The sequence below is a fragment of the Echinops telfairi genome, unplaced genomic scaffold (assembly GCF_000313985.2).
Source record: "Echinops telfairi isolate 266 unplaced genomic scaffold, ASM31398v2 ScPeMD7_3;HRSCAF=10, whole genome shotgun sequence".
NCBI classification, from domain to species: domain Eukaryota; kingdom Metazoa; phylum Chordata; class Mammalia; order Afrosoricida; family Tenrecidae; genus Echinops; species Echinops telfairi.
The window spans coordinates 36530482-36545302 of NW_022103899.1; the positions used below are offsets into that span (position 1 = coordinate 36530482).

At 38.9% G+C, this 14821-nt stretch overlaps 1 protein-coding gene across 1 annotated transcript in view; it reads left to right on the top strand.

The window, feature by feature from the left end:
* CPS1 (carbamoyl-phosphate synthase 1) overlaps positions 1-14821 on the top strand; it is a 136044-nt gene that overhangs the window by 59798 nt on the left and 61425 nt on the right. The window contains exons 15-19 of the mRNA XM_045296804.1: positions 318-446; positions 4414-4558; positions 6432-6642; positions 8590-8788; positions 12803-12979. Of these exons, the coding sequence (XP_045152739.1) occupies positions 318-446; positions 4414-4558; positions 6432-6642; positions 8590-8788; positions 12803-12979 (861 nt within the window). The remainder of the gene's footprint in view (positions 1-317; positions 447-4413; positions 4559-6431; positions 6643-8589; positions 8789-12802; positions 12980-14821) is intronic.

A 14821-nucleotide genomic window follows, 5' to 3' on the forward strand; every position in this document is an offset into this window, starting at 1 on the left:
CCCCAGTAAAATGATTTAAATTAAAAAATGAAAATAAAGTATCACTAAGAAGGCTTGGAGAAGTGAGGGATGCAGGGCTCCGTGGCCTATTTAGAAAACAAACAAACAAACAAAAACAAAACAATGATCCTGGATTTTTAATTAAAATTTGTAAACACCCCACCCCTCCTGCCCCAGAAAGAGATGAAGGAATAATAATTCCATATTTATTCTCTCCAACTAAATTGATTTATGACTATTGCCAGACTCTCTTGGTGTGTCTTTTCTGCCTGGGTGGTGAGCTTGTAAAAAGTGGGAATTCTTGTTCTTGATGGCAGCTTGAAGATGCCCTGAAGGCAGCAGACACCATTGGCTACCCAGTAATGATCCGCTCGGCATACGCCCTGGGAGGGCTCGGCTCAGGCATCTGCCCCAATAAGGAGACCCTTATAGACCTCAGCACAAAGGTATGTGGATTCTACACCTGGTTCTTACCAACCAGGAAAACCCTAGAGATCCTCTTCACTAGAAAAAGTTATATAGATAGATAAGAAATGGTCTTATTGTCTAGCTGTTTCATCACTCCCATATTCTCTACAAGTGATATGCAAAAGATGACCCTCTTAAGAAGGAAAAGATTTTTGCCAGGACACAGGCATTAACCAGAGCTGCTCTGTGTAAACCAATGATCGCGAGACCAACGATCCCCCCACCTTTCTTATCCTTCCAATGATGTAAATTTTGCTAGTAATAACATAAATTTAATCCCATTCCATCTTCCTTTGCTTTGTGCTCCAACATGCTCATTAAAATGTATTTTAGTGGCTAATAATAAATGCAATATAATGTTTGTGTTTTCTATATTCTTTGAAATAATGCGAAAGAAATGATATCCAAAAAGTGAAGGAAAATACATAGACTGTTTTAGTTTTACCCCAAACTCAGGTGTCTAATATATGTCCATATAAACTGTTTAGCAGCATAAATGAATGAACTCTTAGCCAACTGCTGTCCAAACACCAAAGACCAAATTCACTACCATCAAGTCAATTTTGACACATAGTGACCCTGTAGGACAGAGTGGAATTACCCCTTAGGTTTCTGAGCCATAAGTAGGAGGTGCCATTTTTCTCCTGCAGCAAGGCATTTGGTTTTGAACTGCTGACCTTGGGGTTAGCACCCCAACATGTAACCACTGTACCACCAAGGCTCCTAGCCCTACACACATCTACATAAGACCAGATTTACATGTTTATAGTTTATGTACATCCACATCACTTTACCATATTACTAAATAGTTATTTTCTTCTCAGGTAAACTCTTGAGAAGATTAAGGCCTCCTCCAAACAGCTAAAACTTGACATGGAAGGCATGCTCAAGGAAAGCGGAGTCTTCCTGCTTTCTGTTCCCACCATCTAGCTAGCTCGGGAGTTCAATGACTCCTTGTAGAATGCACCAAGAGAGGCATCCATATACTACATGACAGCCTTGGACATAAATCTGACAAAATTATGGTGAGGACAATTAAGGGAGAGTGCTAATAAGTAGCCTCACCCAAACCAAACCAAACCGAACTGAACTGAACTGAACCAAACCAAACTAAACCAAACCAACCCAACCCAATCCAACCCAACTCAACCCCCTGCCATTGAGTTAATTCCAACTCATAGTGATGCTACTGAAGAGAGTAGAACTGTGCTGTAGTGTTTCCAAGATTACTACATCTTTCTCCAGAGTGGCTGATAGGTTTGAACCGCCAGACTTTTGGTTTTAAATGAAACCTTTTTTAACTGTGCTGCAACCAGGGCTCCTGTAAAAAATGCGCCAAATTTTTGGTTTTAAATGAAACCTTTTTTACTGTGCTGCAACCAGGGCTCCTGTAAAACATGGCCCAAGCACAGTTGATGGCCTTACGTTACCAACTTTTTGAGTGAAACAAATGAACCTGTGAGGCATTTTTAGAATAGATGTATACAGTTAAGCCTATTTAAATAGTTGGAATCACAGATTTACATATGAACTTGAAGATTGTGTAAGGTTGGCAAAAAGGGGAAAGCATATCTATTATACATTTTGGGGGGTAATTTTTCTGAATTTCTGAATCATGTTGAAAGGAAAAATAGGCTTCTACCCACTTTTATCAAATCAATTCTGACTGTAGAACAGAAGCAAACTGCCCCTTTCAGTTTCTGAGACTGTAAACCTTTATGGGAACAGACAGCCTCCTCTTTCTTCCACGGAGCAGCTCTCAGAGTAACTCCCTGTCACCATGCTCATTTAAACTCATTGCCATCAAGTTGATTTGATATCATTGAGGTATGAAATTTATTCCCTCTGGCATATTAGAAGCTCTAAATAATTTTAATATTAGAAATAATATTTTACTGCCTATCAGGATAATGTATTTATAGTCTATAGTCAAAACCTATTTAAAATGATGTAATTTACCAAATAAAACTATATTTAATACACTGGACAATATATTAAAGAACCTAGAAATATTTTGAATACATCCAAACCAACCAATTGCTATGGCGTCAATCCTGACTCACGGTGACCCTAACAAGACAGAGCAGAGCTGCCCCACAGAGTTCCCAACACGGCAATCTGTATGGAAATGGACTGCCACCATCTCGCTCCTGTACAGCAGTTGGTGAGTTCAAGTCCTCAGTCCTTTGGCTGGCAGACAAGTTCTTATCCACTGGGCCACCAGGGCTCCTCCATTTCCTCTCTCTCCTTTTTTACGATATACAAATATAGTTTGAATGCTGAAATTTTTATCTGAAAAAAATTCCTTTTGAGCACAATGAATATAATTTTGGAATGTGGTCCATCGTTGTCAATTGGTTGCGATGGCTACTGTCAGTAACAGTTGGTAACCAAACTTTACTATGGTGATTGATTAATTCTGATACCCCTGAATACCCTTTTTATTCTTTTGAGATAACCTTGAATACCAATGGGAGCTACATTAAGTTGTTCACATCCTTAAATTGACTTTTTGAATAAAATCTGATAGTTGAAAAAAAATCCGAGGAAATGCGTCAAGAAGATTTTCCTCCTACCCAAATATCCATTCTAATCTTTAGAATACAAACAAGACTTCCATAATTCATACCTGTGCTTTCCAGATTTCTTGTTTTCGAACAAGGAGTTCTATTGCAAATTACTCATTCTCAAATGGTTGCCATTAACTACACACTTTGTTAGCCATTTTGAAAATCTCATCTTGGGCAGCTAGAGAATAATCCAAACCTCACTGCCACTCTGCTGATTCCAACTTCTGAACACTGTGGTCCAGAGGAGACTGCTTCATCGGCTTCCCCCCTGCACATCTTTCATAAGAGCAGGTAGTCTCACGTGTCCCCGACTGAGAAGCAATTGCTTTGAACCGCTCATCTTGCAATTAGCAGCCCAAGGCTTAATGAACTGTGCCCTCAGAGCTCCTGGATGAAGAACAAGGGTGCTGTTTTTTCAGCCTCATATTTTGGAGCTACCCAATCTACTATGATGATGGAAGATTTTTTTTAAGTGTTGATACTTAATGTATTTTTAAAAGTTTTTATTTTATTATACTGCTTGCTAATAACAGAAAAATTTTAATGATTCTTCCTCATCACATTTTCTTCCTTTCACTGACAAATCAAATCAAACATTTTATGACACAAACGGACAGATCTGTCTTAGACTTTTAGCACCTTCAACTTCCCCCTCACCCCCCCAAAGTATCTTCAGGTTAGAGACGGCCTGTTTCATATTTTGGATTTAGTATGCTACCCACTGTGGGTGTTCAGTAAATATGAAATGATAATTATACTAATTCATATCTGTCTAATCAGGCATACATGATATATGACTCAGAGTATTTAAGCACTTAGGCAGTGATTAACCATAATAATAGTTGCATATGATTCTTTGAATTCCAAGGTTTAGTATGCCATCTTGGCTTGCTGTTTACAACCATGATCATCTCCTTTCTTCTCCTCATCAACGTCAGCTAACTTTCATTGTGTGTGGCACTGCTCAGAGCACCCCCCAGCTTATTTTAGAGAAAGCCAGAGTCTTTAGACTTCTTTTTTCCACATTTATTTGCACTTATCACATTTTCTGGTTCCAGAGAAGCCTAGCTGCTGAAATAATTTCATTTCCCTCTGCCTGATTGCTCAATTATTTTCTCTTTTTCCTAAATTAGTTTGATTTAATGTCATATCAGCACTTTGAATGGCAAGCCTCAATAATGTAAATCAAGCATATTCACTGCAGGATGCTATTCCTAGTCTCTCACTGATTTTCTGACACTCTGTGCCTTCTGAAGTGTAGGGGAGGGTGGAGAAGGGACTTGAGACTTAGTGCTGGCCAAGGTTGGGGCCAAATATGTGCGTTCCAACCACTGCCTTTCCTTACTCTCTGATGCCTTTTGTTACCCATTTCCAGGCCTTTGCGATGACCAACCAGATTCTGGTGGAGAGGTCGGTGACAGGTTGGAAAGAAATAGAATATGAAGTGGTTCGAGATGCTGATGACAACTGTGTTACAGTCTGTAACATGGAGAATGTGGATGCCATGGGCATTCATACAGGTACGTAGGGCTCTTCAAGAATGATAGTCATACATAATGCATTCAGTTTGTGTCCTCGATGGCCCCTAGCAGTCTTTTAAAAGGTTTTTTCCCTTTAAGATATTACTCTTAACTGACAAGTCAGTGGCAACATTTCAGCATTTTACATGAATATGATATTTTACAGAATTGAAAGTATTCTCCTAAATATTTAACTTCATAAAATTTCTATGCGGTAAGGCTGGTATTTTTATCCTGATGTTATTTTAAGAGGGGGATCAAATCCCGGATGATGTAACACAAGTAAAATCTATAGAGGCTGGGGGACACTCTCACCAGAGCGAAGTGTTAGTCACTGAGTGAAGGAGGAAGTCAGAATTTTAGGATAGGAGTTTAGTTAGAAGGAGAAGGGAAAGAGGACGACTTAGGTTTTAGAAATGCTAAATTCGAGCTGTGGGTGGAACGCTCACAAAAGATAATTAACAATACTAAGTTGGAACTGGAATTCAAGAAATAGAGGATAAAAATAAAGATTTGGCAATCATTGACACAAAAGAAATCAGTGAATTTGGAAGCATCTATCAACTATTCAAGGGCAAACATACACAAAAGAAAAGAACGCCATCCCGACTGAGCCCGGAGTGACAGTTAGGTGTACAGGCGGGAGAAAGAAACAGCAGTAATCAATAGTCACGCTGACCCCAGAGCAGGGAGGGATGCAGAATCCAGGAGGAAATCAGAGTAGCTCAGTGCCAGATGAGCCAAGGCAAGTAAATTCTTTCAAGGAGCCTGGCTTTGGGGTGTATCAAGTACTGTAAGAGGTCAGAAATGTGACTTTAAGTTGGATTTTTAAAAATTTTTATGTCTTAGAGGCAAGGGGAAATCTTCTGCAAAAGACGTAGTAAAAGTGTTCACAAACAAAGCTTCCCCTTTGAAGACTAGATGTGCCTGACCCAAGCCATGGTATTTTCAATGGCTTCACATGTACGCAGACCTGGGGCAAGGAAAACGGAAGGGCTAGGAAGAGTCGATGTCTTTGAATTACAGTATTGGTGAAGAATACTGAATGTACCATGGGCTGCCAGAGGAGAAAACAAGTGTGTGCCGAAAGAGATTGAATACTCTTCCGAAGCACGACTCGTGAGACTTAGCCTCGAGTCATCTGGACATGTTTTCACGAGGGAGCAGACCCCAGAGAAGCACATCCCCCTGTAAAGTAGAGGGTCAGCACAAAAGGTGAAAACCCTGAGTGAGAGAGATTGACAATGGCCTGAAACACAGGAGCAACAGTGCGGCTGGTTTGGGGCTGGGCAGTGTTTCCACGCAGTTTTCTGTGAGTCAGGTTCAGTGGAAAATTGGTCACGTGAATCAATTTGAAAAAAATATATGGTAATGGGTTTTGAGCAGGATCAGCAAAATGTTGAGCTCTTTAACAATACAAAGCCTGAGAGCCACTTGCCTGATTGTTCTGGCATTGCTGTGGAAGGCAAGTGAGGGGAATGGGAAGGGGGGTGAGTCAGAGACAAGTAGGTGAACCTGTCTGGGACAAAGGGAAAGACAATTCTGTGGAGAGAGGAACTTGAGAAAGAATTTGAGATAAAATGAGGGAAGGTGGAGAAATGAATGCCAACCAAGTAAGTAGATGACTACAGCCACGGTAGCTAGATGAATGGGATAAAGATGAGAGGGGTTTCGGGAAGTAATGCTGGGCTCATAAAGACAAAACAAAGCTAGGGGAAATAATATCTGGCATGCCTTATAAATAATATTGATACTTCTTTCCCAATCAACTCATGGACGAGTCTGTCTTTTTTGTATGAGATGAGTAGATTAGGTTTCTGAAGTGCCTTTTTGAGCTATACCATCAAATAACCAGTGTTGCTTGGGGTTACAGGTGATTCTGTTGTGGTGGCCCCTGCCCAGACACTGTCCAATGCCGAATTTCAGATGTTGAGACAGACTTCAATTAATGTTGTCCGTCACTTGGGCATTGTGGGCGAATGCAACATTCAGTTTGCCCTTCATCCTACCTCAATGGAGTACTGCATCATTGAAGTGAATGCCAGACTGTCCCGGAGCTCCGCCCTGGCTTCAAAGGCCACCGGGTAAGACCAGAGGATTGATTGTGGGTCTCCAGAGTCCTTGCAAATGGAAATAGAAATACTGAAAACGATGCTGTACTTATAATCCATATTCCCCACTTCTGTATGCTGGCTCCAACTCATTTGTGGGACCCCAAGGACACGATTATTAATGAGCTTGCTGCCAGATTGAGGCAAATGGTATTGCTAGCTGGCTTTGTTTGCTGGCTAATCATAAGCTAATCATAAGCTAATCAAAATCTGGGTGGTCAAACCAGGCTGTGAAAAATCTGCTTCTTAATTGCATTCTGCAGATGTTGCAAAAAAGTGCAAATTAATCCTTAATTTTAGTGCTCTTTTGGCTTCCTTAGGTGTGAAGCCTTATTTCAAGTCCTGGACAAATCATGGTTCAGTCAACTCAAGCATTCATGACACATTGTTTTTATTTTAGTAATAATTTTCAAGACTAAACAATGTAGTATTTTTTTTGCAGGTAAATTAATTCGCCATCCATTTAAAGAACTCTTAGCAAGCATAATTGGAGAGCAAGTTAATTAATGTGTTTCATTTTATTATATTTAGCATCTGGCATTTGAATTACATGGCATGCAAATTAACAAAATATTTACCTTTAGATGTTTTATGCAGTTACAAAGGGCTGCATGGAGTGGTGGTAGACATGTTGCCTTAGTTCGCAGGAGTCAGTCAACCCGAGTTTTCATTCGGACTCTCCCACTGACTGCGCGACTTTGGTCAAATAACTTAACATCTCTCTCACTTACTTCATCCATAGGATGAACCAGTTTGATTAAAAGGACTCATATGCAATTCTCTAGGCATAAGAATCATTTTCTCAAATGCCAGTATTAAAACTGACTTTCCAGTGGCAGGAAGAGTAAAAATTCTGGAGCCCGAACTCAAGCTATCTTAGAGACAGAGCCAGAGCCTTATTTATAATGCCAATGTTTTCTAATCACTGCAGACCCCATAGTACCATCTAAAGGTGGAGTGTGCTACAAATTGAGTTATTTGCCACGAGGTCAGTAGTTGGAAATCATTCTCCCTCGCTAAGAGAGGAAGATGGGATACCCCGATCCATAAAACTTTAGTCTTGGAAACCCAAAGGAGCCACGTCCTACGGAGTCACTGCGGGTCCGAATTGAATTGGTGGCTGTTGGGTTTGGTTTGGATGTTTTCTTTTTTACGATTAGTTGGGATTTTATACATATGTCATTCCATGTTTGAAACACATCAAGTAGAATTGTACGATTTCTACCATAATACATTTCCAAACTTCTTTTTCTATATGAAATCCTTGACATCGTCTCCCACTTATCCCCCCTACTCACCACTGTACTCCTCTCTCCCAGAACCTCCTATTCTACTTGCTGTCCCTATAGGTTCTTCAAACCTGGGTTTCCTAGGCTGAACAACAGAAAAGCATATGGCACAGCTTCAAGAGGGTGCCCTCCATCGACACGACACCTCTGAGATGCACTCGAATCTGAGCACAAAGCCTCCCACCACTGCACACTCCCCAGAATGAGCTCTTCGTCTGTCTTTCTGGTTCACATATGTCTATACTTTTCAATTATATATATATATGTATATAATTAGTTTGCAGTTTCTTGCCTTACTAGAAGTTAAACAAGTGAGTACTTGACCATCGGAGTTATTGATCTGTGGTTGAAGAGGTAAAGGTCAGGAGTCATAGCCGTTCATGTTCGGAATAGAGATGGCATTCTTCTGTGACCTATACTTACACATGTTTTAAATCATGGCTCACATTATTTAATAAGTGGGTATTAAATACCCACACAGAGCTGAGAATCAGGTACACTGAGAATCAGGTCTTGTACCCTGAAGTTAAATGATGGGAGAATTTCTAATTAAGACCAATTGGTGTTTGGGCCTGTTTTTAACACTATTGTTTAAACAAAGAGTTAAGACAAAATGTGTCCTTCTTTATAGTTACCCGTTGGCATTCATTGCTGCAAAGATCGCCCTGGGCATCCCACTTCCAGAAATCAAGAATGTTGTATCCGGAAAGACCTCCGCCTGCTTCGAGCCTAGCCTGGACTACATGGTTACAAAGATTCCTCGCTGGGATCTTGACCGTTTCCATGGAACCTCCAGCCGTATTGGGAGCTCTATGAAAAGTGTAGGAGAGGTGAGTCTTTAATATATTTTTTATCTAGTTCTTCTCCTTAGTTTACTTTGTCAAATTCTAAACACTACTGAATGTCTTAAGGAGACATTTTTGATCAGAGGACAGATAGTAATTTTATTTCCCCTTAGTGTTTCAACATCTAGCTATTTGCTTATTACTGTTACAAGAATATTTCCTTGGATTCAAAGAGCTTCTGATTAAAAAGGAACCCTGTATGATCTGTGTATGTAACAGATACACAACTAGAAAAACATACATTTGCAGAAATCTAAATTAGTTTAATACATTTTATAACCAAAATACAAAGTAAGATAATGTAAAATAACACATAATATACCGAAACGCCACTGAATGAAGGTTAAGAATTAAATTTTTCTCCATTCAGGCATGGTTTGGCCTCACACCCCTGAGACCTCACTTTAAGCATCCATTAAAGAAAGGGGCTGGATTAGAAGATCTCTCAGCCTCTCCAACTCCAAAGTTCTAAGTAGAGAACGCGGTGAGACAGTTAGACCCCTTTGATGATACTGAAAAATCCTAAGTATTTAGCTCTTTTAGATGATTTTTCTAGTATTCTATTTCTTACTTCATGAACTTTGGTTTTTATTGTTCCATCTTCAGAGAGAATTCAGCCATTCTCTCTCTGTAGGAAAAAGGAAGGAAATTCAGCCCTTTGCCTCTGAGATTCTCTCTCCTCCCTCTCCCCATCCTGGGGCTTCTCTCACTTTTCAGTAAGGAGGTTTGGTGCAATGGAGAGCATTGGAACTTTGGAACCAGATAAACCTGGGTTTTCGTCTTGGCCTTGACACTTAGTACCTAGAAATTCCCAGGCAATACACCGAATCACAGATTCTCCACTAGGAAAACAGAGATGATGATAGTAAACCAGTGGGATTCTTATAAAGTGTAAGAGTACTACTACAGGTAGTACTTAGTCATATCCTTAGGTAAATTTATAGGATACTCCCAATAAATGTAATTCACCATCATTAGTGTTCATATACATTGAGGCAGCAAAAAGTTTGCGGACAAATTGAATTAAACTATAATGGGATTTTCCCACAAACTTTCTGAAGCACCCTTGTATTTATGTACCTACATGTGATTCAAGTGTAGCATTTTGGAGTACCAGTATGTATACATCTCTATCTTTTCCCTATCTATCTGTCCATTTATCCATGAATTATCTCTATCTGGTTGATACATGCTTGTGTCAGTATCTGAACTGGTTATAATATACAGCAAAAGACAATTTATGGGCTCACTTTTTACTTTAGCCTTCATTTGTTCTATGACACAGATCATAGACTAAATTTACATCAACCATTAAAAAAATCTATTCAATAATCACAGGGACTACATAAGAAAAGAGAAAAAAGAAGACATTTTTAATGGGCACCAATATCCCTGCATAAAAAGTAGACTCATTGGGTCCTTTCATTTACAAGATATTAATGGGATATTTCAAAGTCATGACCAATAAGGACTTCTTGACCTTCTACATTAAAATATCTTACTAATGGTTAAACACCAAGAACGGTGTTGTTTTTGGTTTTTTCTCATTCATGGTTGTTTTGAAATGTAATTGTTTCTTCACTCCTTGTAGGGCATGTGGAGTGGGAACTCACGTGCCATGGAAAGTAGTAGCGTTTCAACCAGATAAACCACTGTTATTCGATTTATATTTCATAGGAAATTCTTCTTTCAGAATGTTCATGGTAATTTATAAGCCAAAGGACATGAGAGAATTTTTTAGTGCTTTCATGCAGGGCTTAATATCTGAGGACTTTCTGTGTTCAGTGAATATTTCATACTTTACATGTGGTTCCAATCAAGTGAGCAAACATTTCCTGAATTCTTACATGTGCAAGACACCAGGGGGATAAGGCAAAGCATTAGTTGTAGATGATCGAAACATATTATCTGCAACTGGTAAATTCAGGTTATGCAAACAGACCAAATATAATACCAATTAAACTGTGGCAACATTGAAAACATTATATTTACTTATAGATGCTTTGAGAATGTAATAGATTATATCCATGGAAGGGCATGGTAGTTATTCCCTTAAAAAAATGATGACATTTCCCCTTAATGAATGTGAACTTAAATATTATAAAAGTACTGAAAAGCATACATTTTGAACACTTTATGCATGTTTTATTGTCAGATAGGTCAGTTTACTTCCTTTTTATTGACTAGACCAATATGGACTGTGTGATGAAAATTAATAAATATGTACACTGAGCTAGTTGTACAACTATGTCCTTTGGGGCCAAAATTCAATGATAATTTGGAGATAGAACAAAGTCTACATATTCATTTTATTATGCATCAAATAAATGCATGCATACTTCAATTTTGTTTGTTTTTTACATTTATCTTGCTTTATCAATATTTTATGTTTACAAATTTCAAAAGTGAAAGTTTGTGACCACTCTGTGTCAAGTAAGTCTATTAGCACCATTTCCCAGCAGCCTGAGCTCATTTCATGACTCTATGCCACCTGGTGGGAATTCTCACAGTATTTTGCATGTACACTTAATGGACTGTCGAAATACTGGAAATCCATACTCATTGCCATGAAGTTGACTCGGATTCATAGTGACCCGAGAGGGCAGAGTAGATGTGCTCCTTTGGGGTTCCAAGACCATAAATCTTTGTGGGAGCAGAAAGTCTGATTTTTCTTGAGGGAGTGGTCAGTGTGTTTGAACAGCCAACCTAGTGGTTATCAGCCCAATGCATAACCTACCAAACCATTAAAGGTCTTTAGTAGATTGCAGTATAGTGTAAATATAACTTTTAAGTGTAATGGAAAACAAAAAAATCATGAGTCATTTTATTGTAAAATTCCCTTTATTGCATTGATTTGAACTAAAACCTGATGTTTCTGAGGTAGGCCTGCATGTTCTTAATTATATCAACCACGACCTTTATTATTTCTGGCAGTCTCTTCCTGGCTAGGCTAGAAAAATCTATAGCAATGTCTAACCATTCAAGATGCCTCTATGACTCACACATTACATATCTAAATTGGACTAACATGTTGTTTATTCTTGCTTTTGTGAATCTTCTTATTTCTCATTAAATTGAGAACAGTGTGAAAAGGTTATCTGTTTGGGTTTGGTGATCTTTGAATATGTATCTTGTCACACAATTGACACGAAGATTTCTTAAACTGACATTAATGGAAATTCAAGTCTGAGGAACCACGGAAGTTTATTGACGGCTGTTATCATTTTAAAATGGAGACCCTCAATGCATGCCCACCTATTACCTGTGGAAACATTCAAAGACAATGTTTATCCAATGAAAATAACTGGGTAGGCTGCAAGGTCAATCCTAGTTCTGACATTGACTTGTCTGAACTAAATCACCACATGGTTTTTCTAATTGATTAGTGTACAATCAGCTGTAAAGAGTATGGAAAGACACAGTGAATTTGTCATGGAGAATTTAATCTCCGCCTACCTTCAAAATCTGAATCTGTCAGCGCTTGTTATGATTTCAAGGTTCTATTAATATTAATACTTAGCTCAAAAGAAAGCTGACCTGACTTGAATACTGACTGATATTCATTTAGAAGTAAGTTTGTTTTTGGGTGAATACATGCTTTGTTTTTCTTCATTTGTTTTTTTCCCCTAAAGGATTCCAACATAAAAGCATAAAAGCAAGACCTTCCTAAGGAAGGGTGTGTCTAAGTTCCCTCTACAAACTCCATATTTCAATATCATAATCTGTAGTAGGAATAGGTAACTTATTTATTAATTTGAGGTCAATAGTGTTGAATTTCAAAAGTGGTAACAATGAATCTAATGCTAATGATTCTGATTACGCCAAAACCATGGAGAGGCAAGGAGGGGGGTGGAGTCTCAAATTTGGGTCTAATTCTTCTAATGGGTTTTTTGCTCTTAAGTCTTTTCTGGGGGGAAAATCCCACTTTTAGTTCTGTTACAGATGAAGAATATATGGGAGTGCTTTGCTTCAATATGAGGTCTTAAATGTGTGTTGCAGGTCATGGCCATTGGTCGGACCTTTGAAGAGAGTTTCCAGAAGGCTTTGCGAATGTGTCACCCATCTGTAGATGGCTTCACTGCCCGTCTACCCATGAACAAAGACTGGCCATCCAATCTCGAGCTCAGAAAAGAGCTGGCTGAGGCATCCAGCACCCGCATCTATGCCATTGCCAAGGTAAGATATGACAAAGGGCCGACAGCAACTACTTCCAGAATAGTTACCCTGCACTAGAAAGCAAAATGAAAGCATAAAACTGTCTTCAGTGCAGAACATTTTGGAGTTAACAAATCATCTTTGGAGGTGACAAACCAGAGATTCAAAGGATTTCATCAAATAATTCTATATTTAGGAAAACATGTTTCCTTTAGATTTGACATGCGGCCTAGCATTAAGCACATATTGGTTATCACATGGATTAATTGTTCTTTTTCTTTCTGTCAATATAGTATCAATACTTTAAATAAGTTTGATTCCATTGAATTGTCATTTCCTATCATCATCAACACTTGCTTCCGGGAAATGTATGAAACTGTGTTTGAGCCTCCTGAATAATCTTTCTTTCTCTGCTTGTTTCTCTGTGTTTAAACAACAGATTGACAAGAGCTTCCTGAGGATACACTTTTCCATGCAATTATTAAATTGGTCTTTGAAAATGAAAAGGGCCACATTTCTCACTACCACCCACCCATTCCTTTTTATGCAAATTAAATGCCATATTAATCTCCTTTTGTGTTTACCCTGCTTAGGGTTTTGAAGTTTCAGCTATCTTATTTATAAAAGGTGACTTGGGCATCTGAGATCTGTCTGCCAGGAATCCCGAATGGCATTTGACCTTTAAGAAAGCACAGGAGTTAATCCTCCAATAGTATCAAACCACGAAGGCTACAAAGCCCTGCTGACCATTTTTATGTATTTGTGTGCCCATATGGGATAAGTTGATGGAAAGTGTGCATTTTATCTTTAAAGGCAAAGGCTGTCTTTGTAATTTGCTTTTGTAGCAACCGAAAAATGTCATTCATGATTCTGAATGCCCAGAAACCTTCTAGCCCATCTACTGAGAGTCCTGGAAAGAGGGAAAGGAGGGAAGTGCTTATATGTATCCATGGATCCCCAAATCCCTCTTAGAATTCCTAAACGTCAACTTTTTTAGTCCCATTCAAATTCTGCAATATTTTAATATGTTTTGGTAAGCATTTCTAAATGCTGAGTTTCGAAGCAACAGAGAATTAACATTTTTTTCAGGGAGGAGAGTAGGACAGTAGTGATGTGAGGCTATTCCTGGAAGTCATTTCATCTTGTTTCTACTTTGACTCTGCCAGTTTAAAGCAATACACCTTTTCATTCAAAAGCTATCCATAGATGTGTGTAGATTAAGGTGACCAGATTTTAACATTGGTAAAGCGGGACAAAAGCGGTACACCATTGATAAAACTCACATCCTGGCGAAATAGCCACATGGCAGCCGAAAACCCTATACCCTAGCTTGTCGTGCATTCTTTCAAAAAATCAGGACTTTTTAAAAACGCCGTGGGACACAGGAAAAATTGCTAAAAATCAGGACTGTTCCCTCCAAAGCGGGACATCTGGTTGCCTTAGTGTAGATATCTATGTGAGGATGGTGCTGAATCGGACAGCGTTTCAATCTACTTGTGCATAGGGTTGCTATGAGTTGGAATCGACTCAATGGCACCTAACACACACACACACACACACACACACACACTGCCATTGAGTTGATTCATACTGGTAGTGACCCTGTAGCTTCTAAGACTGTAAATATAATCTCCTGTTTCTCCTGTTGGATCAGCTGTTGGGTTTGAACCATGTAACCTTGTTGTCAGCAGCCCAATACCTTACCCCAGAATCACCAGGGAGATATATATGTATATGTATAATGGAGAGAGAATTTCAAAAAGCTCATAGATAAATGGAATCAAAAGAGAATTTTCCCACAAGCTTTTTGAAGCCTCATTATATAGATCTCCCCTCCATAGGCTAGAAAAATCTATAGCAATG